This window comes from Dendrobates tinctorius, unplaced genomic scaffold (genome assembly GCF_039654945.1).
Source record: "Dendrobates tinctorius isolate UK_male_01 unplaced genomic scaffold, ASM3965494v1 ptg000083l, whole genome shotgun sequence".
Taxonomy (NCBI): Eukaryota; Metazoa; Chordata; class Amphibia; order Anura; family Dendrobatidae; genus Dendrobates; species Dendrobates tinctorius.
In genome coordinates this window covers 33429670-33456515 of record NW_027361751.1, presented here as the reverse complement: position 1 = coordinate 33456515, position 26846 = coordinate 33429670, and the positions used below count along the sequence as shown (strand labels likewise).

The following is a 26846-nucleotide window of genomic DNA, read 5'->3' as shown; positions in this document are numbered from 1 at the left end:
AAGTGACGGTCAAACCTTGTCCTCATAGAGCAATTGTGAGTAGAAGCTATGTTATAGCAGATGAAAAGAGAAGAAAATTCTCAAAAAATCTGCAGAATGATGTCACACGCCTAGTAAATTGGAAGGGAACAACCTAAGAGTTACGTATTAATACATCATATTGGGCATCGCCTTTTCATACCAGCAAGGTCTCATGCAGACGTCAGTTTCTTTCATGTAAAGAAAAACGGATTGAGATTCATCAGTGACACTGGAGTTTCACAGAGCGTTGTCACAGTTTCATTAGTCTTTTTCTGATGGAAAAATAAAAGTTTCTCCACCTTCTCCTACCAGTTCGTTAAAAACTGACACTATACAGATGTTATCAAGCTGCCCCATAGAGTTGCATTGGCGATTTTGATCTTACATTCTGATCAATAATTTCAGACAAATGAACGCTCCATAGACCACCATAGGTACAAGTGCTATCCGTGCAAAAACAGCACTCACAAGACAAAAACTGCCGTCTGAATGAGGACTAAGTTTTAATACTTGTTGGTTTCCCAGTTGCAGGAAAAAAGACGGATAAACACATAAAGACAAGTAGTGACCGTAGCTACAATGCACACACTGAATAGAGCCATGAGGGCATCATAGAATTATAGAATGGTAGAGTTGGAATGGACCTCCTGGGCCATCTGGTCCAATCTTCTGCTCAAAGCAGGAGTCACTAAACCATCTCAGACAGATCTCTGTCCAGCCTCTGTTTGAAGACTTCCATTGAAGGACAACTCACCACCTCTTGTGGCAGCCTGTTCCACTCATTGATCACTCTAACTGTCAAAAAGTTGTTTTTTTTAATATCTAATCTGTATCTTCTCCCTTTCAGTTTTGTTCCATTGCTTCTCGTGTTTCCATGTGCAAGATTATCCAAAGTAATCCAAATGAGTATTCAAAGTAGTCACAGCAGCTGCCACGGGGCACAACACCAAGGTTGTCCATCTCCAGTCAGAAGTTAATGACAACTCTGCACAATAAAAGGATAGGGTGGACATGTAACCAGACCCCATTTCAGGCTTTGGTGTAGACCCACGTTTCCTTTTTTTCTATATTTTTAACCTTTTTAAATACCACCCATCATCAGGTCACGTGTGTTTCTGCAGCTCTCCTGGGTATTCTACTTTTATCCGCCATATGGTAACAGAGTTATAGGCCTTTTTATTTAGTGTTAATTTTTATGGTCTTTACTAAGGTCTTGATGTGGCTAAATGAAGCAGTGGAGCTTAAAGACTCGCCCCAGAGGGGTCAAGGAACCTCCTTCTCCTAAAATGTATGAGGGATGCAGAGATGACTGTGTGCCACCCTTCTTGTCTTTGTTATGGAATCTACATACAAGCAGCCACACATAGCCAAAATTTCTATGAACAGATGGTTGGAGGCCACGCTGAATGGCACAGAGGGCGACATGTAACCCCCGGAGCCACAGGTTGTGCACCCCTAACTAAACCGTTGTAGAAATGTTAGTATGTGGTTCCCATCGTATATTTCAAAATGAGTTCAAGCCTATAATGGAAATACTGGTAAATACTATTGTACTGTACCAGAGCCATGTTTGTGCAGTCTATCATGGCCCCAAAGAGGGTGATAGTTTTATGCAGGTTATGGAAATCAGGAATCTCACATCCCTGAGAGTAAGATTAGCAGAAGGGAATGCTACAGGAAATCATAGATCTTACACCAACAAAAAGACATCCATACTTCACCCATTTTTCCTGTTACGTTATTTCACTTTTTTTGTTCCTATTTTCTTTAGTATTCTCACACTTTTTTAGCTTTCATATTCACTTCAGGCTCACCCTTATCGTCTCCTACTGTCACTTTTCCATGGAGGTATGAGACATACACTCTCCTAGTTGCCATCCATGATGGCTGCGCCCATGCTCTTTCAATGATCTCCTACAAAATAGTTGTCAATGGTGCGCATGCGAATCGCAATTTGTACATCACGTCGCTCCCTCGGTAGTTATCGATCCAAGCAATGCAGTGGCGACGGTGGACGAGGTGACCTTATGTGCGTGGAGTCCGGTGCGCATGCGCCGCCATCATTGGTGCCTTTCTATCGGCACATATTTAAACCCTTGAGGCTGGACTTTGCATCTACCCCTTTGATAAAGCAGGTACGCGAAACGCGCGTCAGTGGCTGCAAGGAGAGTGACAGCAGTCCAGACCTACAATGGGTAAGCAGAAATGATCTCTTATGGCAGCTTACACTGTCAACGCACACTACGCACCTTATAACTAACTGTATCTATTATCTGGTGCTGCATTTATATATGTTGTAGTGACTCTGTCTCCCCAGGTCTTACTCTGACCTATACCTTTTCCTTGCCTACCCTATGTGTCTTCTGTTTTAACAAGTTTGCATATTTTGCATCAATAAAATGTATTTAGCTTATATTAATTTCTGGTGGTTTATGGCATACTCCGCTTTCTTGTTAGTTTTGCAATATTATTGGGAGTACTCCACGTGTGTTATTATACCCCTTCTATATGTTGGGAGAGCTATACTTTAATAAGCTCTCAGCCCTAATACAGAAACTGTGCTTTTTGATTTTGCTTCATTATGGATAGCAGAGTCCACCACTAATATGGGAAAGCTTAAGAACTTGTCTTGTGTCTGATATTACACCTCACTTTTTCAATGATCCCCCCACGACTTTAGTACTGACACACCAGTGATCGCCACCGGTCCTGCAATCAAGTCGTCCTTATTCATCATTCATGAAAAGGGCTGCAGCTTTATGAAAAGTATGAATTGGATGTCTTCACTGTAGAACCAGAGGGGGGTTGAATAAGTTTAGATTATTTTGCTATGTTAGACCATTTGCTCACTGTAGACCGTTTTTGAAAAATCCCAGACAACCCCTTTAAGGATGTGTGCAGATAGGCTTGTAGGACTTAATACTGAACAATAGGGAGATGTAAGTATCCATCCATGATGTCAAGTGCTATACTGTGTAAGGAAGTCACTATACATTATGATCCTGTGCACCATTATACTGTATATATCACCACCTATCATGTGCAATTAGCAGAATATGAGATTACAGCTCTGCAGCACTCACTTTACACAGCTGCTTTCTTAGGATACATGAAAGCCAGGGGCGTAACTACCACGGTCGCCACTGCGACTGGGCCTGGGGGAGTCAGGGGCCCAGCAGGTCAGACCGTGATATCTCCCAATCGTGTCGATTCTCAAGTGATAATCCCGTTTTTGACCCCCCCCCCGCGTCCCGCACTGAGACGCCACGCCCCCCCCATGCACCCCATCCTCGCCCTCCCAGATATACCCAAGGCAGCCCCCCACAGCCTGCAATGAAGTCCTTTTCTGTGCGCACAGGACCTGTTATGAGGTCACAGGAGGGAAGGAGTCAGGGGTCACATGATCAGGAGCGTTGACTGCAGGACTCTGCTGCGCTGGTTGTCATGGTGCTGGTTGGATGAGGTAAAGTTTCTGTGTGGGGTCAGGAGGGGTTTACCGGGTGGATGTAGCAGAGCTGTGTGTGTGTGTACAAGGTGTACGAAGCAAAGATGTGTGTGTATGGGGTGTGCAGAGCGGAGTCGCGTGTCTACGAGGTGTACGGAGTGGAGCCGCCTGTGTACGAGGTGTACGGAGCAGAGCCACGTGTGTGTTCGAGGTGTACGGAGTGGAGCCGTGTGTGTTCGAGGTGAGTGGAGCCGTGTGGGTACGAGGTGTACGGAGCGGAGCCGCGTGTGTATGAGGTGTACGGAGTGGAGCCGTGTGTGTGTACAAGGTGTACGGAGTGGAGCCGTGTGTGTACGAGGTGAGTGGAGCCGTGTGGGTAAGAGGTGTATGGAGCGGACTCGGGGGTGTACGGAGTGAAGCCGCGTATGTACGAGGTGTACGGAGTGGAGCCGTGTGTGTACGAGGTGTACGGAGCCACGTGTGTACAAGGTGTACGGAGTGGAGCCGTGTGTGTACGAGGTGTACGGAGCCACGTGTGTACAAGGTGTACGGAGTGGAGCCGTGTGTGTACGAGGTGAGTGGAGCCGTGTGGGTACGAGGTGTGTGGAGCCGCGTGTGTACGAGGTGTGTGGAGCCGCGTGTGCATGAGGTGTACGGAGCAGAGCCGCGTGTGTGCGAGGTGTACGGAGCGGAGCCGTGTGGGTACGAGGTGTACGGAGCGGAGCCGTGTGTGTACGAGGTGAGTGGAGCCATGTGGGTATGAGGTGTACGGAGCAGAGCTATGTGTGTACGAGGTGTGTGGAGCCGCGTGTGTATGAGGTGTACGGAGCGGAGCCGCATGTGTACGAGGTGTACGGAGCGGAGCCGTGTGGGTACGAGGTGTACGGAGCGGAGATGTGCGTGTATTTTGGCATGAGGGGGGGGCCCATTTGAAAGTTCGCACCGGGGCCCATAACTTTGTTGCTACGCCACTGATGAAAGCCCTTAAACCTTTACATGCAGGGGCAACTGCCAGCTTTCTAAACCCTACTGCCTCCCTAAATGATGGTTTCTTTATGACGTTGATACTGATGCTTGAAAATAAAGGCATTGAAGTGTACTTGAAATTTCTGTTAACTTTTCAGAATAAGCTTTCATGTGCGTGTCAAGAGGAATAACACTATCTGACCATAATCTGCATTTTTAACCCTTTTTCACCTCTGCAGGCTCCATCTCAAATTTTCAGCTGTCCTCTTAAGAGCTGGTGGGTAGAGACTAACTAAAATAATGTCTCCCTTACACAGTACACAGAGTGTGATTCCTGCTCTCCAGTCTCTGTGTAGCACATGTTTAGAAGTATGGAAGCTAGCTGTATAGCTGTGAATCCAGCATTGCAGTGAGATACATTTGATAAAAGCTGCAGCATGATCTTCCTTTTTCTCTGCCTGTGTATGTCTTGTTTCTCTGCTAGTGTTGAGTGTTCCTCACTCCTCCTCCCCTTATAGTAATAGGTGCTGTAAACGGATTACACAATGAGCTGGGAGGCCATGTCGCTTTCACCAAGTTTCTTCAGCTTAAAAAAAAAATCTCAGACACCTTAAATTTACGGCCAGGGCAAAAAAAATGAGTTCTATTTTTCGGATTGTACTGGTATTTCTGGGTTGTTGGCCACCCTGGTCAGGTGTCAGGGGAAAAAGTGGCTCATAAGTGGAGAAAGAAGCAGATTTCTCAGACAAAATATATTACAAAATTTCTTAAATTTGCTTGTAACACAGTTTTACAAGAAGACGGTTGAAATGGTAGACACATGAAGACAACCCGTACAATATATTTGGGTTCACAGGGATGTAAAAGTGATAATGGAGTGCAGCTAACAATCAGAATTTCTCTAATACTGTCACGGCTTAAAAAGATTTATAAAAGTTTTTAGAATGAAGCAGGCAGCTCAGGATGAACAACGTAATAGTACCCAAGAGGGGAGTGATGATGGAACACAATACTGGGAACCCATATTCTCCTAAGATTACTCTTTGGGGTTCTCCTTGTAGAGAGACACAGGCAGGCAATGCTCCTTGGGAAAAGGCATGCAAATTAGCTTCAGAATTTTCTTTTATTTTTGAGGGTAAAAAAAAAAAGACGTAAAATAAGGTACAAAAACGTAATAAGAAGTGCAGAATGACGCCATAGACCCAGCATAGTGCGGCAGCTGCTTCCCCTGTAATACTGCATGACCAGAGTAAAGTTCTCAGCACACGGCGGACCCGACACCGGTCACAAGCCATAAATAAGCACCATGTTGTGGTGTTGTCCTGACAACTGCAATGCACAGACCCACAATCGCCAGGATGTCTCAGGTGGCGTTACTATAACAACAGAAGGAGTCTCTCAGATCCCAGTAGTAAGGGAATGTGTACGGCATTGATTGTTTTCGTCCGTGCGGCAGGGCATTGATCGCGCTCTCCTGTCTTTTCTATATATCTATGTCATGGGACTTACAGCAAATATTCCCATGATCAAACATATAAGTGAGCAAGTCTGACCTAAATCCACAGACCATAGGAAATGCTGCATAAGAAGCCTAAATGGGAAATATCCAGAACGATCGGACACATGACCCCAGCCTGCCGTACGTCACGTCCACCTATACAATCGCATGTCAGCAGTGTCGGACTGTGACGCCCGCTGCTCTACTACCTGCCAGTATCACGTCACCCTCACACACACCTCTGTATAATAAAATACTGGGTAGTTTATAAATGATGAGACGCTGCCTAAGTGTACTGTGCCACTACTGCTCATATAGTGGGAGAGCGGCCCACTCCTACATAGACGGTCCCCAGTGGGCCACTTCAATTGTATATGTCAGGACGAGAAAAAAAAAACTAATATTACATTTTTTTTCTTCCTGGGAAAAATCTGTGCATGGTATGCTGCTATCTCTCCTTCCTCTATAAAAATGTAAGGCGTGATTGTATATTGCTGTTGTAAAGCGATTGTATATGGCTGGGATGTGCGATCACTTAAAGGGAGCTTGTCTTTAGATTTATGCTGCCCAAACCACAGGCAGTGTGAATCAGAGCCCGTCTGAGGGATTGCAGGAAGGTATGTCTTGGTGTGTGCATAGAGAGAGACCTGTCAATCAAATGGAGTGGGGCGGGCAGATGCATCGGGACCATATCAGTCTATCTCGATAGTATTAAGATGGCTTTTCTCATTTTTCTCTATAACACCATAGTGTAAAACATGCTGAGATTTCTATTTCCTTTAATTAACCGTGGGTTGTCCACCGATCCTGAGAGTGACGGGACGGCATTGCTGCTATACTGCAGTGTCCCCATCACAGTTTTTTCCTCTGCAGGCGGCAGTTCTTGGCCATCGCTGCAGTACGGCTCCGTCTTAGTGCATGTGATTAGCTGCAGTTCACCCCTATAATCAGTAAAAACTGTAAAGGGGACACCTCTTTCTAGCAGATATGAGCAGCAAAAAGCGTTTGAAAACCTATTTGTATGTATATTCTTTCCCAAGACCCGGATCTAGACCAAATTTTTTAGCAATAGATTTTCTTGCTCTGCTTATTTCAGAAGACCTTCCTTTTTAATGTAAATTTGAAGGGTCAGGGTTGGACAAATCTCTGGAACCAGATAGCTAACCCCCTATTTTTTTTTACAGCTGCCACCACGTTTGGGTCCTTTAGTGAAGTTCCTTTTACTTGGCTGCACTAAAATCTAGTTGGCTTTGGGGGATTACTCATTGTTTCCTAAAATCTACAACAATATGTCTTAAAGGGAATCTGTCAGCAGGTTTTTGCTATGTAAGGTGAAAACAGCATGCTGTAGGGGTTAAAACACAGATTACAGCAATGTCTCTCTTATCAAGCTCGGTGGTTTTGTTTGCCTGCAATGATTGTATTGGCACCAGTCGCTTATCATTGCTGAGACCCAGCAGTGCTGCCTTCTGGTCTGGCAACGCCCCTTCCTGTGATAGGCAGCTCACTGTTTATGGACTTAATACATGGAGATCCTGATGTGGGCGGGGCTAGCTTACTCACTACTAAATCTAAAAGCTCTGATTGTGTCAGAACAGCTGCACCCAATAATCTATGTGATACATCGCTGCATTCAGAGTCTCTTTGCCAACATCATGCTGTTCTCAGATGAGGTAGGAAAAAACCTGGTGACGGATTTCCTTGAAATTGAATTTAAAGGCTTTGTTCAAAGCTACAAAAACAGCGTCACACCTGCCTATAGGATGCTTCTTGCACTACAGATGAGCTCTACTAAGGGACATGTCCTGTACAGTAATACCACACACAACCTTTGAACAGATATGGGGCTGTTTTGTTTTTTTTAAAGAAAACGTGTTTTTCTTATCCAAAATAAAACATTTTTAAGGGACCCTGTCAGCACAGAGTGACTGTTCAAACCAAGCACGGGAGCTTGGTGCCCCTTTGGTGTGGTGAAACATTTACGTGCACCCTCCAACCTAGCTGTTTTCTCTCTATCTCCGCCCTTCTCTGGTTCTATGGACCCAGACTGGCGCTATAAGTCAAAAAGATGCTGGAGAAATAGGAAAGTAAGGTCACACTGATGCGGAATTCCCTGTGACCATGGGTCATCCACAGCCTGGCGCCTCCGGGAATAATAGAGAGGGGCAAGCAGCTTCCACACATGCTGTACAGGTTAGAGCAAGCATGGCAAATACCGTATCCATCTCAGCGCCTGCTCTTCCCTGATTCTTGTATTGTTCATGCTTGAAATAAAGCAGCTAATGCGAATATACAAAAAACTGATGGGAAAAGAACAAAAATCTACTTTCAAACACATCTATGAAATGACCTACAACTACAGCACAATGTATCAATTCCTAAAGGTATAAACAAGAGGAAGCCAAGAACAACAGAACAAGCACTAAGTATATTATAAGCTAATGACACCGGGGATGAACAATCAGAATAAAAGAGCACATGCATTATTACACTGTTAGCATCTTATACTATGATGCTTTTTAGGAGAAATCAAAGAGACAACAAACTAGACCCAATGTCCGCTCTCTTTTTTTTTAAACATAGACAGTATGTGCCCTACTGTGTGCCTAATTTTAGAGGATCGAAATAAAAAAAACAATTCAGCACATAATACAAATCAGGAGGAAATGTACAGTATTAGCTACAATAAGACAGCTAATGTCTTCACAAGTTTCACGAAATGCGTTTCAAACCTCGGCCATATCAATCAGTGGAATGTGTCAATATATAGCAATGTATAAGAAGAAAGAAAGGGAGAAAGAAAGAGAAAGATAGAAAGAAAGAAAGAAAGAAAGAAAGAGAGAAAGAAAGGGAGAAAGATAGAAAGAGAGAAAGAAAGAAAGAAAAAGAAAGAAAGAAAGAAAGGGAGAAAGAAAGAAAGAAAGAAAGAAAGAAAGAAAGAAAGAAAGGGAGAAAGAAAGGGAGAAAGAAAGAGAAAGAAAAAAAGGGAGAAATAAAGAAAGGGAGAAAGAAAGAAAGAGAGAAAGAAAGAACAGTACAAGAAGCACCAGGGAATATTTTATGGGGGCAACTCAATAAAACAGAAAAAAACAGCGCTTTAAATAAAGTTTATAAAAGAAGTGGGGATACATTACTGACCCATCTGAATGTGATGCTTCTGTACCAGAAAAAAAACCGTAAGCCTTCCTTAAGAAATATAGATATGTGATAGATAATGATGGATGGACGGATCAATGGATGGATGGATGGATAGATATGTATATTAATACAGATAGAAGTATATATCATAGATTATAGATAGATGATAGATAATAGGTAGCTAGATGGATAGATATAAAGATCTAAGATCTATTAATACAGATAGAAGTATATATGATAGATTGTTAGATATAAGGATAGACGATAAATAAAAGGATATAAGATATATTACTACAGATAGATTATAGAAGGATCGATCATTGCTAGATAATATATTTTCCTCCAGAGTGTGAATATACTGCAGAATGTGCATTGTAGCCAGAGGGACATGTTGCCTTCTCGGCTGGATATAGGTGGACACACAATAGCCTCTGAGATGACTAATGGCTCTAGGGTTGTGTGTTTCTGCCAGTGCTTTAACCCTTAGTGTCCTGGCTGCTCCACCAGCACCCTGCCCTAGGGGTTTGCTCCCAGCACCTACACAGTGACAGTGCTATTATCACACAATGTAAACACCGGTTTGGAGGACACCAGTTTGGAGGACACCCCAGGACAGCAGCACTCCTCCCAATAACCCAGGAACTTTCCTTACCAGGTATGTGCCACAGTGAAGCGCCTCTGCTTGGGGATGTTACTGCTCAGCAGCATCCTGCGAAGGAGCCTGGGAGAGTTCCTGGGGGAGATAATGGGTGACAACCTGGGGGACACAGTAGAAGTCTTCCTGGTGGTTCTGGACTTTTCATGATGCAACAGGTTCTCCCTCAAAGTCTTGACTAGATCCTCATTAAGCCAGGGGTTGGGGCAGTGGGTATTATCCACTTCAGGAACAGCCAGGGTGTCTGAGCTGGGTGCTTGCTGTTGAGCCATGTCCTCCATGCAAGTTGGGTGAAGTGCAGAGGATAGGTGCAGGGTGGGCGACCTACTTGCTGGCTGCAGAGCAGCTCTATTGCAGGTTACTCTTCCATGGGTGACATCTCCTCAGCTCCTCTGTATATGGATGGTGATCAGTCTAACTCCTCCACTGGAGCCTCTGACACATCACCTCTCCTCTCCTCAATGTCCTGGGCACTGGCTCTTTGGGCAATGCTCAGAAGACCAGGACTGGGTCTGCATTAGCTCTGCTTGGTGAGAGCACTACAGGTTCTGCTAAACTATTGCAAGTCCTCCACTGCAGCTGTGTCTCTGTACATAGAAAGTCATGGGAGGAGGGAGGTGAACGCCTGCTCTGGAGGCTGGCAGCAGCCTCTCTATACATTACACTGCCTTGTACAAGAAGTGAAGCAGAAGAAGCTTCCTCTGCTGCCATCTGCTCTGCTGTGAGCAGGTAGAGACAGTAGCCACCATCTCATTTATTGATAGTTCAACCATAAATTATTAGTTCTATCAACTGGAAAATGCTGCAGTGCTGACAGTAGGTGGAAAAACCTGCTTCCCCCATGTGCACCAACACACAGGAATCCTCATACTGATATGTTAATAATGTAATAATCTGGGTGATCATTCCTACAAAGAATTTATTGTAATGTTAATTGTTAATATTTGTTTTTGAAACGAAAATAAAACATGAGAAGTGACAATCCAAAACAACAGAGATGAACGACAGCTCTTATGGGTCTGATTTAGGCTGGTGACAAATCCAACCTACAAGACTGGGAACCTCAGATTTCTGGTACGAATTTGAAGTTTGAACTGGCGCAGGTCTGCACAATGCAATGGAGCTAATCTGCGTTTGGCTGCCTGCAACTGTTTCACTTATGACCATTTTTTTTCTATTATACAATGCAGTAAATATTTCACACCCATATATGCGACAAGAAGGGTTTTACCATTGATGGCAGGCAGTTTGTGGGTAGATTCAGGGGGAGAAACATATAGAAGAGGGCCCCTTTGCAAGAACAATACTGTATATGGGCTTTTTGAAGTTCTGTCCAATAATATGTCTGTGACAGTAAGGCGAGGGTCACATGACCGTGTCTTCTCCATCCGAGAAAAACGGTCCGATCATGCTAATCAGACTTTGACCAGAGTTTTTTTTTTACGGACCCATAGAGTTGAATGGCCGAATGTGATCCAATTATCGGAGGCAAATCGTGCATGCTGCAAATTTTTTTCCTCCGACCGCTCGGTCCAAGGAAAAAATTGGACATGCGCAAGGCCTCATTGAGTAACATTGGTCCGAGTGCTATCCGATGTTCAGATCACACTCGGATCGAAACTACGAGCCCTCACTTTTTACTGCTTTGGAGGTATAAGTTTGCCCCCTCACACCTCGCACCAATGATATCTCTGCCCCTTTGACAGCAGCATTTAACGCGTGCTTCCAGCAAGCGTGTCGGAAATCCCACCCAACGGTGACCACGTCATGTGATCGCAGGTCACCAAAGGGTTGGCATTACAACCAGAGGTCTCCAGCAGACCGCTATGGTTGTTACTGCCTGATTGCTTTGAGCGCCACCCCGTGGTCAGCGCTCATAGCAAGTGAGCAATTCTGCTACATACAGGAGATCTGAACATTGCCTGTATGTAGCAGAGACGATCGGATTATGGCAGCTTCTAGTCTCTCATGGAAGCTATTGAAGCATGCCAAAAGTAAAAGAAAAGTTTTTAAAAATATAAAAAAATATAAAAGTTCAAATCACCCCCCTTTCACCCCATTCAAAACAAAACGATTAAAAATAAAATCAAACATACACATATTTGGTATCGCTGCGTTCAGAATCGCCCGATCTATCAATATAAAAAAGAACCCGATCGCTAAACGTCGTATCGAGAAAAAAAGTCAAAACGCCAGAATTAAGTTTTTTTGGTCGCAGCAACATTGCATTAAAATGCAATAACGGGCAATCAAACGAACGTATCTGCACCAAAATGATATAATTAAAAATGTCCGCTCAGCGCACAAAAAATAAGCCCCCACCCTACCCGAGATCACAAAAAAATGAACATGCTACAGGTATCGGAAAATGGCGCAATTTTTTTTTTTTTTTTTTAACAAACTTTTTTTTCACCACTTAAATAAAAAAGAATCATAGAATCATAGAATCATAGAATCGTAGAGTTGGAAGGGACCTCCTGGGCCATCTGGTCCAACCCCCTGCTCAAAGCAGGATTCGCTAAATCATCCCAGTCAGATGTCTGTCCAGCCTCTGTTTGAAGACTTCCATTGAAGGAGAACTCACCACTTCTCGTGGCAGCCTGTTCCACTCATTGATCACTCTAACTGTCAAAAAGTTTTTTCTAATATCTAATCTGTGTCTCTTCCCATTCAGTTTCATCCCATTGCTTCTAGTCTTTCCTTGTGCAAATGAGAATAAAGTTGATCCTTCTACAATGTGGCAGCCCTTTAGATATTTGTAGACAGCTATTAAGTCTCCTCTCAGTCTTCTCTTTTGCAAACTAAACATTCCCAAATCCTGCAACCTTTCCTCATAAGACAGGGTTTGCAGACCGGTCACCATTCTGGTCGCTCTTTTCTGAACTTGCTCCAGTTTGTTGATGTCTTTTTTAAAATGTGGTGCCCAAAACTGGACACAATATTCCAGATGAGGTCTGACCAAAGAGGAGTAGAGGGAAATAATGACTTCACGTGATCTAGACTGTATGCTTCTGTTAATACATCCTAGAATTGCATTTGCCTTTTTTGCTGCTGCATCACACTGTTGACTCATATTCAGTCTGTGATCTATTAGTATACCCAAGTCTTTTTCACATGTGCTGTCACTTAGCCCTATTCCTCCCATTCTATATATGCTTTTTTCATTTTTATTGCCCAGATGTAGTACTTTGCATTTCTCCCTGTTAAAAACCATTCTGTTAGTTGCTGCCCACTTCTCCAGTTTATTTAAATCTTTTTGAATCCTCTCTCTCTCCTCTCTAGTATTAGCTATCCCTCCTAGCTTTGTGTCATCAGCAAATTTAATCAGTTTACCCTCAATTCCTTCATCTAAATCGTTGATAAAGATGTTGAACAATACAGGGCCCAGGACAGAGCCCTGTGGTACCCCACTTGAGACATTCTTCCAACTGGATGTGCAGCCATTTACGACCACTCTTTGGGTTCGATCACTAAGCCAGTTATGAATCCACCTAACAGTTGCCTTGTCCATTCCATACTTAGTCATTTTTTCAATAAGGATTGTATGAGAGACTTTGTCAAATGCTTTGCTGAAGTCAAGATATACTATATCTACAGCATTTCCTTGATCCACCCAATCAGTGATACCGTCATAGAAGGAAATTAAGTTAGTCTGACATGACTTATCAGTTACAAACCCATGCTGACTCTGTTTAATCACTTCATTCTTATCCAGGTATTGACATACATGTTGTTTTATAATTTGTTCAAAGATCTTTCCTGGTATAGAAGTCAGACTCACCGGCCTATAGTTGCCTGGGTCCACCTTCCTCCCCTTTTTGAAGATAGGAACAACATTTGCTCTTCTCCAGTCTTCTGGCACTTCTCCTGTTCTCCAAGAATTTTCAAAGATTATGGAGAGGGGTTCAAAAATTTCTTCTGCTATCTCCTTCAGTACTCTGGGGTGTAATTCATCTGGACCTGGAGACTTGAATTCATTTAGGTTAGCTAAGTGTTTCCTCACTATCTTTCTGTTTATAGATATCCTGGATTCTTCTATTCCCTTAATAGGACAGTGAATAACAGTTGATGTTGCATTTCCTTTCTGAGAGAAAACAGATGCAAAATAGGAATTTAAAAGTTCAGCCTTCTCAACATCCTGTCTTACCATTTCATCATTTTCATCCTGTAAAAATACTATAGCATCTTTGACTTTTCTTTTACTTTTGACATATCCCCAAAATCCTTTATTATTGCTTTTGACATCTCTTGCAGTTCATTTTCAGCTTTAAATAAATCTGATTTGTGCCCTGCAGGTTCTGCAGACAGCATTATATTCTTCTTTAGATATGCCTCCCTCTTTCCATTTTATAAACATTTTTTTCTTCCTTTTTAGCATGTGCTTAAGTTCTGTGTTCATCCTTCCTGGTTTCCTTAAATGCTTCCTATTCTTCCCTCTTTTCGGAATTGTTAACAATTGTGCTTTGAGAATTTCATTTTTCAAGATTTCCCATCCTTCCTGGACACTTTTGTCCTTAAGGATATCCAGCCATTGGATCCCTCCAATTCTCTTTCTGAATCCCTTAAAATCTGCCTTTCTGAAATCTAACCTTGACGTCTGAGTCTTCACAGGTCTTCCACCTCTAGTTATCCAAAATTCTAAAATAGCATGGTCGCTACCTCCTAGGGTCCCAGCCACTTTTACCTCCTCAACCATTTCCTCCCTGTTTATAAGGATTAGATCCAAGGTAGCAGTTCCCCTTGTTTTCTCCCTTACCTTTTGGAAGATAAAGTTGTCAGCAAGAGAGGATAAGAATTTCCTTGACCTGTTAGTTTTGCCTGAGAGAGATTCCCAACAAATGTCTGGATAGTTGAAATCATATTTTTTGGAGAACTTGGCCATCTGATGCATAAAGAGTTCATCTATATCTTCGGCTTGCACAGGCGGCCTGTAGTAAATGGTGTCCTTTCCATTGTTCTGTCCTTGTATTCTTACCCAAACAGTTTAAAAAAAAAAGCCCTCACATGGCCATGTTGACGGAAAAAGAAAAAGAAACAAGTTATGGCTCTGGGAAGAAGGGGAGCGAAAAAATGAAAATGCAAAACCAAAAATGCCTCTGGTCGTTAAGGGATTAACATCACAGTAATTCTGTAAGATGTTATCGGAAACGCTAGAAAAAAAGTTTTAGGATCTTTTTTTCTTTTTACAGAGAATCATTATTCTATTTTACTTTTTGCAAAATTGACAGCTTGATCTGCTGCCACATCGGATGTCACTTTCGTAGCAGCTTCTCAGCCTCTGCGCTGTCTGCCGTACATCCAGAGAGATTGACTGTCAGTCACCGAGAAACTTTGCTCCAAAGCAGCAAATATTCTGACAGTAAATCCAGTTGTCACATCTACAAAATCAGCTACAAAACTGGATGAGAAAAATGAGTAAAAAAAAGAACTCAGTAACTTTGGCAATAGCTAGAAGTTATGATTTTATTTTGTTATAACTGGTTACTTTTACGTCTCGTTGCCACTGATGGAGATTCTAGTTGTTTCCTGTGTTTTTGCATTTTTTTGTCAAATATATATTTTTTCCTCATTGTTAAAGGTGATTTAAAGTTGTTACTAAGACTAAGATATTGTTAATCTCTCCTTTAGGACAGGTCATCAATATCAGATTGGCACCCCCACTCTTCCCTGATCAGCTGGTGCTATGGCATGGGCACATAGGCAAAGGCTTTCCGGTCACTGTCAGCAGGCGGGGAGAAGCCGCCAAGGATCGGTCTGTACGACTAATCAATAGCACAGTTGGGTCCTCGGTGGCTATTAAAAGCATGATGGCTGTGATCGTACAGCCTGTGCCTTATACATGCTGCCTACGGTTTGGGCAGCATGTATCAGCTGGCACGTTCCTTTAAACCCAGAGAGATGATGGTCGGGGGGAGGTAAGCATATGGCTTATCCGATTTCGGACTGACTTTTTTTTTGTCTCCACCTACAAAGATGACGTGTAGAGAACATAGGAGCACTCTGCAAAATGGACTCTCTTGGGTATGGGAAAGTCTGTATAGTTGCGAGCCGAACCACTGGCTGAACAATTGTTGACTGGCAGCCATCGAAGGAGAATGCAGGGCTTTACAGTACCCTGATTGAACTAGTGACACCAGGAAAGTATTTACTCACACTGGTGTGTTACATGAAAGTCTTAAACTGCAGTAAGATATGCCACTTAAAAAGATAATAATAATTTTATTTATATAGTACCAACATATTCCGCAGCACTTTACAATTAAGCGAGGACATGTACGAACAATAAAGACCTTACAAAGTTACCCAGAGTTCACCTGTTACAGGAGGAGTGAGGGTCCCGTTCACGAGCTTACAATCTGCAGTGTAAGGAAATACAGGGGCACAATAGATAGAAAGTGCTTGTCATATATGGTCCATGAATCATAATAATAAATCGGGATTATGATATAAAGCTGCATGATCCAGTTATCAGCCAGTATCTGGCTAAGTGCAGTTACTAAGTGCTATTGGGTGCACGGAGGATGTGGAGATAGATGAATAGGACGGACCATGAAAAATTAAAAGAAGGAACAGGAGAGAGTTAGATTAGTGAAGTGAGGTGACTGATAGGCCTGTCTAAAGAAATTTGTTTTTGAATCACACTTAAAAATGGGAGAGGCCTAGGTATTAATCGGATTGTCTGAGGTAGTGCATTCCAGAAAACTGGTGCAGCATCAGAGAAGTTTTGGAGACAGAAGGGGGAGGTATAGATTATGGAGGGTGGTAGTCTTAGATCAGTTGCATAACGGAGAGCATGGGTAGGGTGATAGAGATGAGAGAGGGGATTTAGAGGGGTGCAATACTGTGGAGAGCTTTGTTGGTGAGAGCGATGAGTTTATATTGTATTCTGTAGTGGATGGGTAACTAGTGCAATGTCTGGCACAAGGTAGAGGCGTCATTGTAGCGGCTGGATAGAAATACGAATCTGGCTGCCACCTTCAGGATGGATTGGAGAGGAAAAAGTTTGGTAAGTGGGAAACCAATTAGTAGAGAGTTCCAGATGATAACGAATGAGAGCGACATTAAGAGTTTATGTAGTTTCAAAGGTGAGAAAAGTTCGGATTCTGAAGATTTCTTTTAGATGGAGGTGACACAAGCAAGTGATCAGATAGGGAATAAAAGGGAAGTTCTCTGTCAAATATGACCCCTAAACTGCTGCTTGGGAGTTTTGGCTGAACCACCCCACAGAAATTGCTATATCGGGTGTCAAGGAACACCGCACTGTACTTGCTCACTGAGCCAGTGCGCGTGTCCTGAGTGTCAGCGCCGGCGTGCAGCCTCCGCTGAGCAGTGACTCACCCGCAATGTAGGGGTACCGGGGTCAGGTACAGCCAGAAACAAGTACCGATGCACAGGACCTGTGGATGCTGAAGTTTAGGAAGCCAGCATAGGACCTATGGTCATGTGAATGGTCATGTGACTGCAAGGGGGCGGGGCTTAGCGTCCTGCACACAGAGAAGGAAGAGAACTCAGAGTCCAAGCAAAGTAGAAGTCATGCACAGTACAGACCAGCGAGGTACAGGAGAGATAAACAGATGGGAGGTCAGACAAAGCCAAAGGTCATACACAGGATCACAGTACAGTACCAGGGAGGAGACAGAGCGGATAATCAGGGCCAAGCAGAGATCAAAACCAAACAGACATATAAGGTACCAGGCAGAATCCAAAGCGATATCCAGGGAACAGACCGAGTCGTACACAGAGAATCAAGTAACCAGAACACAGCACAAACACACTCAGGGGTCACCACACAATGCCAAGGGCGAAAGTATAACTGACAGGGATGGGAGCGTCCTGAGGCTATAAGAAGCCTCCCCCAGAACCAGGGAGAGGCCACAATCATAGCCCCAGGTGTGCGGGTAAGCCTGCACCGGGATCACAACCTTTAACCCCAGAAATGCCAGTCATCAGCACTGGTTCCAAACATTAACCCCACGTGTGCGAGTCAAACCCGCACTGAGATCATGACATCGGGTATAGGTAGTCAGAAATTTGGCACATAATTACCAGAAAATAAATTTAATCCAGATATTAGTTTATATATTTATATATATATATATATATATGTGTGTATATATATATATATACAGTGTGTATATATATATATATATATATATATATATATATAGGGGTAAATTAGAGGGAAACTCCCCTACTCCCACAGAACTCTACCTATTTTTCTCTCCAACTTTGGAGAGGGAAAAGCACAAAACTCCGAAAAAGTCACAAATTTTCTGTTGCGTACCACTAAAGTCGTATATATCCTTTCCTGAACCCACTCCCATGATGTTATAAAAACACAATCCCTGGCCATATTATGTATGCCCGTTTGGCCATCCTTGCGCATATGCTCCCTGCCTTCAGGATAAAACCCAAAGTTCTTTTTGCCTTTCTATGTAGCTTAATTTTATCATTTTATTTCAATTGGCTATTTATTTTGATGATATATTCTAATACATCTTCCCATCTCTTCTACAGGAGAGTGCGTAAATCTTGATGATACAATTATAATCAAAGTAATTGGGTCAGAGTTAGTGCTCGATTGAAGTTACGGCGCACAGCTGACCATGTTCATTACCTTGATGCATTACTCTTAACTTAGTAATGCATTATGGTCTTGCCAACGCATTTTACAGACTTTAATTAATCTTACTAATCAATTTAATAATATCCTTACATCCCCACAATACTCTCATATTTGCAGATCCAATTTGTTGCGGTGCCCCTAAACCGTTTGAACTCTTATTAGCACCAGACAGCAGTACACCATGAAACAATGTATAGATTGAGTGCCGGAATATCCTTGTAGATCAGCAGTTTTTTGTAACACGGATCTATTGACGAGGGACAGGTCACGAGTAAAGGATGTAGAAGGAATGGGTCAAATAGAAGGTCTGTCCTTGCAAAAGACAAACTGAAATGTGGGGACAGCTACCTCCCAAGAGCCGGGACGACAGGTACATTATCATCTGATTTTTGTGTCCTGATCATTTATGAGCTGAAACAGAAGATCTGGCTTTAAGATTGTAGTCTCCTGGGCATATAACTACATTTACAGACTGGCCTCTGCCCATGGTGCAGAAATAAAATAATGTGCATACGTCAGATGTTTGACACTGGCTATACTGATATGGAAACCTTCTACCTAACACCTCGCACACAACATAATAACAGCTATTATTAACACGGATCATTTTGAGCCAATGTTTTTACAACCCCTTTCCCATCGGTCACCTATATCTTACATTTCTCATCTAACCACATTACTCCAGATACAGCCACTCTCCCACTCCTCTTCCAATCTCCCTTTCTCGTCTTCTTTCCTGTTGCGTTTATTGTTGGTACTGATACATGATGGCGCCTAAATTCTCAACCCTCTTTATAACGTACAGCATGATGCCCCGTTGCATCATTCCATCACCACTTCATTTTGTTTGTCAGATGTTTTCTAATAATTTTTTAACATAAACTGTATATCATTTGCTGTTTATTATTTTTTTGTCCTCATTATCCATATTTATACAATCGCTTTTTTCATACAGCCCCGTTCTGATGAAGGTCCAGGTTGGACCGAAACATCATAGCTGTTTTTCTTGGACTGTTTGGATTGTAATAAGCCATGCATCATGATGCATATCCCTTTGAGAACTGAGTCATCCATATCCTCTATTACGGACTGGAACCCTTCTCAGGCACCTCTTCACATATTTCGGAGTGCCGTATAATTACTGGTTACTGCCGTATACGACACATTTTGGAGAGAATACAAAGCACTGCAGCCCCTTCATCCTTAGGATCGATGGAGGGCTCGGCAGTTGTCCCCCCACCCATCACAAAGTAATGGTATATTGTAGAGGAATTGAGACCAATGAGAAGACCCAGCTGCTTGTATATAAGTGTATATTTATTCTGCATCTGCATCTCTCTACAAATTTTTAGCTTTTTTACTTTGCAGTAGCACAACACTATACTTTCACACATCCGGTGTGTGGGGTCCGGCGGCGTGCGGCGAAAAGCCGGGCCGCCGGATCCGGCCTGCAGCCATGACACCGGATATGTGTGCGGCGAGATGATACGGCTCGGACATTATTAAAGGAGCCGCAGGACAGAGGCAGCCAATGAGACAGCTGCTGAAAGGGAGGTGAGGGGAGGAGAGGATAGGAGAGGGGAGGGGAGGAGAGGGGAGGGGGGTGGAGAGAGAGAGACATGGGGGGTTAACATTAGTGTCCAGGCAAGAGAATCTCTCTCTCTTGCTGGGCACTTGTGGGGTTAACCCCACAGAGAGATCTCTCTCTCTCACCCAGACACTGTGAGTGTTAACCCCATAAGTGCCCGGCGAGAGAGATCTCTCACAAGTGTCCGGGTGACAGAGAGACATCTCTCTCTCTCTCTCGCCGGGCACTTGTGGGGTTAACATTCACAGAGTCCGGGCATGCGCTGTGGAAAAACCCGGTCCGGCACTGCAAAAAAACGTTACATGGAACGTTTTTTCCAGACGCCGGACAGGCTGTTTTTGCCGGATCAGGCAAAAACCGGATACGCCGCATAGGTATCCGGCGCGATGCGGCAATAATGAAACTTAATGGGGGGAAAACCGGATCCGGTGGCAACCGGCGCCGGATCCGGTTTTTACACTTTTCGCCGCATCGCGCCTGATGCTGAAAACCGGATGTGTGAAAGAGGCCTAAAACAATTCCAGCTCCGTGAGTACAAAATCATAATACAGATTGCACCATTTCATACCGCCTAGTAGCAGTAAGTTCCCTCTAGTTGTACTCAATTCTAAATAGTGGATGAATGTAACCATTCATTGTACTGAACGCATACAAGTTAAATATTTCCAGTAATACTCCACTAGTCTCCTAAAAGAGAACCAGTTTTTTTCTCTAAAACTATGTCAAGGTCATTTAGCCAGCCTTCCCCTAGTTTGCATTAATGAGTTCCCTGAAATAACTGTCTGTGGATGGGTTTTTGACTTGGGTATACCCCTACTCATGCTGCAAGACTTGCCAAAAGGATGGACATTGACTTTTAGGGAGTTACCTCTGCTAGGTGGCTCTAGAAAGTTCTCCTGGTGGGTGAGGGGCCTGTGGGTGAGGGGTCCGCCAACACCAGCTGGGTGTGGGTCCTCGGACATGCATTCAGCTGAAGTGTTTTGCAGCGCACAGACCCATTGGGTCCGTGAGAAGCAATACAAGCTGCCGGCTGCTAATGTCGGCATGCAATTGACCAAGGACGAATGTCAGTGACGTCATGCACTCCCGTTGGTTACACGCCGAAGTCAGCTGCCGGGCTCAGCATGGCGTTGGAGCGCGGGTAAGGCGAGCATAGTCATTTTTTTTTTAAATCAGTGAGTAAACAGTGGCCATGGCCATACTACTACATGGATGGCTATGGGATGTGTATTATACTACATGGATGATTATAGGCTGTGCATTATACTACATGGTTGACTCTGGGTTGTACATTATACTACATGGATGACTCTGGGCTGTATATTATACTATATGGAGTACTATGTGGGGCACATTTTACTGTATGGAGGAATATGAGAGGTGCATTATACTATATGGAGGACTATGGGGAGTGCATTATATTCTCCCATGGGGCCCCATGATTCCCTGGTGAGTATAATGTATTATTTATTTCTATACATTAAAGAATAGCAGTAGAACAGGAGATCTATGACAGGATGGGGCCCAGGCCCAGGATAAGGGACATATACCAGGATGGGGGATGTATATATACACCAGGATAGGGCCAGGATGAGGGACATAAATACCAGGATGGATGATATATATATATATATATATATATACACACACACAATCAGGATGAGGGGGCCCATTCCAAATGTTGCACCGGAGCCCATCAGAGTCTACTTATGCCACTGCCATGGAGCATGGCCAATGAGACCCAATACTTTTCTTAAAGAGGTTGTCCGGGCTTTTCACATAATCTCAGTACATATCTGGGCTGCAGAATGGTGACAATAAGTAATTTACCTTCTGTCACTAGTTTGCAGGGTTTTCTAGATATCACTCTCTTGCTTCTGAGCAGAACGTCCAAGGAGGGGTGTGTTCTGGCATTGAAATGAGAACTGGTTGTTTCCTCCTACTCTACTAAAAACCTGCCCTCTATAGTAACAACCCCACCCTCCATAGCAACAGGCCCTCCCCGTCCACATGAACAAGCCCTCCTCACACAGTAACAAATCCTTCTCCTCTAGCAGCCTCAGTGCAGAGAGCAGAACCACCCTGCTGCTCCTCCCCCAGACACACACTGAACAGTGATCTATGGAAAGTGAAACTCTAGTGAGGAGGGAAAATCATCCTGTATTCTGGGCCACTCCATGATTACAATATATAACTCACTCATTATCAGTGATTCCTTCCCTCAGTGTCCCAGGCTGCTGGCAGTGATGGGACAGTCTGTTCTCACTGCTGCCAGCAGCCGAGCCCCATCGCTGCCAGCCTGAGCCCCATCACTGCCAGCAGCCTGGGACAGTGAGGGAAGGAATCACAGATAATGAGTTATGTAATGTAATCATGGAGTGGCCCAGAATACAGGACGATTTTCCCTCCTCACTAGAGTTTCACTTTCCATAGATCACTGTTCAGTGTGTGTCTGGGGGAGGAGCAGCAGGGTGGTTCTGCTCTCTGCACTGAGGCTGCTAGAGGGGGAGGATTTGTTACTGTGTGAGGGGGGCTTGTTCATGTGGATGGGGAGGGCCTGTTGCTATGGAGGGTGGGGTTGTTGCTATAGAGGGCAGGTTTTTAGTAGAGTAGGAGGAAACGACCAGTTCTCATTTCAATGCCAGAACACATCCCCCTTGGACGTTCTGATCAGAAGCAAGAGAGTGATATCTAGAAAACCCTGCAAACTGGTGACAGAAGGTAAATTACTTATTGTCACCATTCTGCAGCCCAGATATGCATTGAGATTATGTGAAAAGCCCGGACAACCCCTTTAAGGAAAGCCAGCTCTTTTCAAAGCCTAGTCATAATGGTGTCCTTTCTAGATGGTTCTCTTACTGTATATCTATCATTCTAATGTCAGTGTTAACACAGTGGGATAAAACAAACCCAGAATCCTAAGGCTAAGATTCTATATATCAGCATCTTCTTGAATTTATAATAACTTAAACTCTTTAAAATCGGCCTGTACTTTCCAGCCTCATTTCAATCTACAGTTTGCATAATTTTAAGACTGGAGTGACACCCAGACATTTCATCCTATGTTTTTACCCCGTGTGTCACATGACAGCTGCACATAAATCTTGCTTCAAAATCTCAATGAATTTTATGGACAACAAACTGTTCTTGATTACAAAAGCCTGGTGTACCTCCCAAGGTGCAAACTCTAGCGCATTTCAACTCATAAGTGAATCACCCAGGACCCAAGTCACTGCTGGATGATTCATACGCAAAGATCTTCCTTGGTCCTGATAAAAGAAAAATGTTATATCCCAGACCACAGAGACATCTTCTATTCTGCACGAAACATTGCCATCATCAGCAGAATGTATGACTGCATCTCTATGGAAACCTGTGCAAGGAAATTTGCTTTTGAGATTTCCGAGACGTCTAGAACCTCTGTCTTTTTCCGACTGTTGATGCTTAAAGGAAGGTTCCTGCCATTGCAAAAAATGACAAACACGTCTTAGGCCTGTTTCACATTTCCGTTTTTTGACATCAGTCAAAATCTGCCACTTTTAGAAAAAAACGGATCTGGCCCTTTTTTGGTGGATCTGTTTTTTCTCCCTTAGACTTACATTAGCGGCGGATTTTGACTGATGGTCGTCTGTCTCACCCGTTTTTTGACGGATCCGTCAGAATTTTAGCGGCTCCCGGGCGGAGGAGACAGACTCTGAAACGTTTTTCAGAGCGACGGTCCGCTATTTTGTATTGCGCATGCCCGGCAGATTTGCTCTGGCGGGGATTTTAACCCTGAATAGCGTTCCGGAAAAGCAAACAAAAAATGTATTCTCTCTCTCCTTCCAGGCCGCGGTTGCTTTAAATGTCACCCTCTTGCCGGCTGCAGCGGATCCGTATACATAACGGATCCAGTGGCATCAGTTTGGCCAATGACGGAGATGGATCCGATTTTTAACTGCATGGTGGATTTTGACTGACCTTGAAAGACGGAAGTATGAAACAGGCCTTAAGCAGCACAATATTGCAGAAAGAAGGTGACATGAAAGAGAACAGACCGCTGTTTGGCATAACTAATGATGCCGTAACATTACATCCATACTGTTCCGCCGCATACAACCATAGGAACATACTGTATTACTGGCACAGTTTGTGTACCTTACTGCAGCTCCTCTAGCGCCGAGTAATGTCATAATTTCATCTGAAAATAGTCATGTAAGGACAATACAAGTAAATAGGGAATGGGCCATTTGTATAAAATGGTTATCCAGGACGTTGGTCATTTTTTCCTATGGGGCTAAGAACTAACAGGCAGGTAGTTTCTAACTATCTGCCTCTCCTGCCTAGTGATGATCTGTGCCAGCTCAGGTGATGACTCTCCTGCTTCATGTCACCTCATGTCAGCAGAGCAGTTTCTTCTCTTCCATCCTACTCTGTTGGTGAGCGTCATTGCCAGCATCCTGCTGATTGACAGCAAGCTCCAGGCAATTAGGAAGTGAGGAGCCAGTTGTCAATCAGGTTGACATCAGCAGTGACGCACTATCGACAGATCAGAGTGGAATAGAAGAAGGTGCTCTGTTGACGAGAAGCAGAGGAATCACCAGCATGAGTGGTTAGTGACCACTCTGAGCCGGCAGAGATTGGCACCGTACCGAACAGACAGGTAGTTAGCAGATAACCAAAGTGCCAGATAACCCCCTTTAACTATTGTAAAGCTTTCCATATTCATTTACTCGTTTCCACTAAAGTTCTCCTCAAAGTGGACAACTTTAATTGTATGACTGCAATATTATGGATTTCAGTCAAGTTCCTCTTACGGCAAAGTTGATCTAGCACTGACTTGATACTGTATGTCTGACCTTTACCTGATATGAAGAAGCCTCAATGCCTGTTTTACTACATCAAGACAAGGGAACAAAGATCTGATCGCTCACAAATCTTCTCATTGTTTTACAACCTATAGTTGATAACGACCTGTAAACAACCGGTAAATGAAGAGTGCATGTTGTTCTCTTATCTTGTAATAAGGTCTCTGTTACAATTTTATCCCTGAGGTTAAAAGCCTACATACCATAAAATAGGTCATGTCATTGCTATGAGACCTCGGCTCATAAACCTCAGCTAAAAGATTCTTATGATCGCTGGTTCCACTTTTCTTCTTCTCTACTGTAGCGTTCACTTGGCCACCAACATCCTCCTCTCCCCAAGGTTGTTTGCTAACTCTAAGGACCAACTCGGACGCTATTCTAACCCCAATCAATGCTTAGTTGATGCAGAATACTCCATGAACACTTTGCTTATAACCTTGCATTGAGAAAGAAAATTCTAAAATACCTCTCCATACAAAAGTGTTCTCCTGACCTGAGTAGTCTATTAGTTATCAATCCAACTTGCAGTCTGACATCAAATCTTGTTTGCTGCCAATCCTGAAACCAAGCTACTCTTTAATACTGAGTGGAATCTGCCTTTCTTTGATCCTGACAATGTTTCTCAGATCTCACCTTGGTCTTATATCTCAAATTCCATTGTGACGGCCAGGTAGGTTACGTCCGAGAGTGGACCCTCTGTATCGCGGCACTGGAGCTCCCGGGGGTGAGCGCACCAGGTGGTGCCGACCCCTATACAGGGGCCGTTAGAGGCAGACCCTCGGAAGACAGATGCCGCGACTGCTAGAACCAAGAGGGGCGGCTCAAAGGACTGAGGGAGGGGTACAGGACTGAGAACGGAATGCAGAACGGAGTAGGAAGTACAGAGTGGAGTGCAGGATGGAAACACGGAGTACAGGACCAGGCACAGAGAGCGGAGTACGGGACGGAGACACAGAGTACAGGAGTGGGCACTGGAGTACAGGACGGAGATACGGAGTACCGGACTGGGCACTGGAGTACAGGACGGAGACACGAAGTACAGGACTGGGCACTGGAGTGCAGGACGGGAAACGGAGTACAGGACTGGGCACTGGAGTGCAGGATGGAGACACGGAGTACAGGACTGGGCACTGGAGTACAGGACGGAGACACGGAGTATAGGACTAGAGAGAGAGAGTGTGAAGGGGGAACCTCTAAACACTTGGCCAGGATATCATAAGGAAAGGCACACGATAATCAGGCGTCTCCACCATGCTGGAGATGCCTGATATACCCCGTGCTGCTGGCTGATTGGGCGCTAAGGCTTCTGGGCGGGCGCTGCAGGGTTAAGAGACCTGCAGAGCACGCGGCCTAAGGCGCCTGCACGAAGCAGGCACGCACCGGACTGATGGGAATGAGGAGGAGGCGGGCACAGTGCGGCGTGGCGAGCGCTGGTGAGTATAGGCGGCGGCGGGCCCCGCTGCTGCTGGGACGGCGGCGGCTACCACCGCCGACGTGACATCCATATTATGTAAACGGTTGCTAAAGATGGCTACTCTGAGGTTTCATCCTGCAAAACCGGGAAGGTGAGGTCCACATTCCTGCACAGAGCTTAAAGGGTGAATATGAGGTGACCTTTGGGTCCTCATACTTTAGCTTCTATAAAGCCAATTCTGTCCTAACCTAAAAGGTCTATTGTTCTCAGGAGGCTACAAGAGAGGCTCCACCTCTTCAAAGCTATGGAAATGCTAATCAAAGAAGGAGAATTCCTAATATCCTATAAGTAATTAGAAGAAAGTAGGTGGCAAACAAGCTATTTCAATTCTTTATGTCAAGGCTCTCTAGTTTGTCTATTACGGGTCACTTTCCTTTCGTGTTGTTGGAAGACAAAATCCCTGCACAAAGGTTAAAGAGTGAATACCAGAAAGTTCTACAGTTCTGTACTCTATAGTTTAGCCTACAACAAGTCAACCCAAAAGGTCAACTACGTCTGGAGATAGGCAACATCAGGCACAATATCTACAAAGCTTTGGTAATGCTTGTGAAGGGCGGGGGATTCCTCCTATCCTGTAAGTAATGGGAA

General features: G+C 44.0%; 1 protein-coding gene across 2 annotated transcripts in view; it reads right to left on the bottom strand.

Moving 5' to 3' along the window:
• LOC141097192 (3',5'-cyclic-AMP phosphodiesterase 4D) overlaps positions 1–26846 on the bottom strand; it is a 1243227-nt gene that overhangs the window by 992784 nt on the left and 223597 nt on the right. Inside the window, exon 1 of one of the 2 annotated variants that reach the window (XM_073584286.1) lies at positions 9721–10891. The exons of the other annotated variant lie outside the window; for it this stretch is intronic. Coding sequence (XP_073440387.1) covers positions 9721–10004 — 284 coding nt within the window. The 5' untranslated portion in view covers positions 10005–10891. Of the gene's footprint in view, positions 1–9720; positions 10892–26846 lie in introns of those variants that run through there. 2 annotated transcript variants of the gene reach the window in all.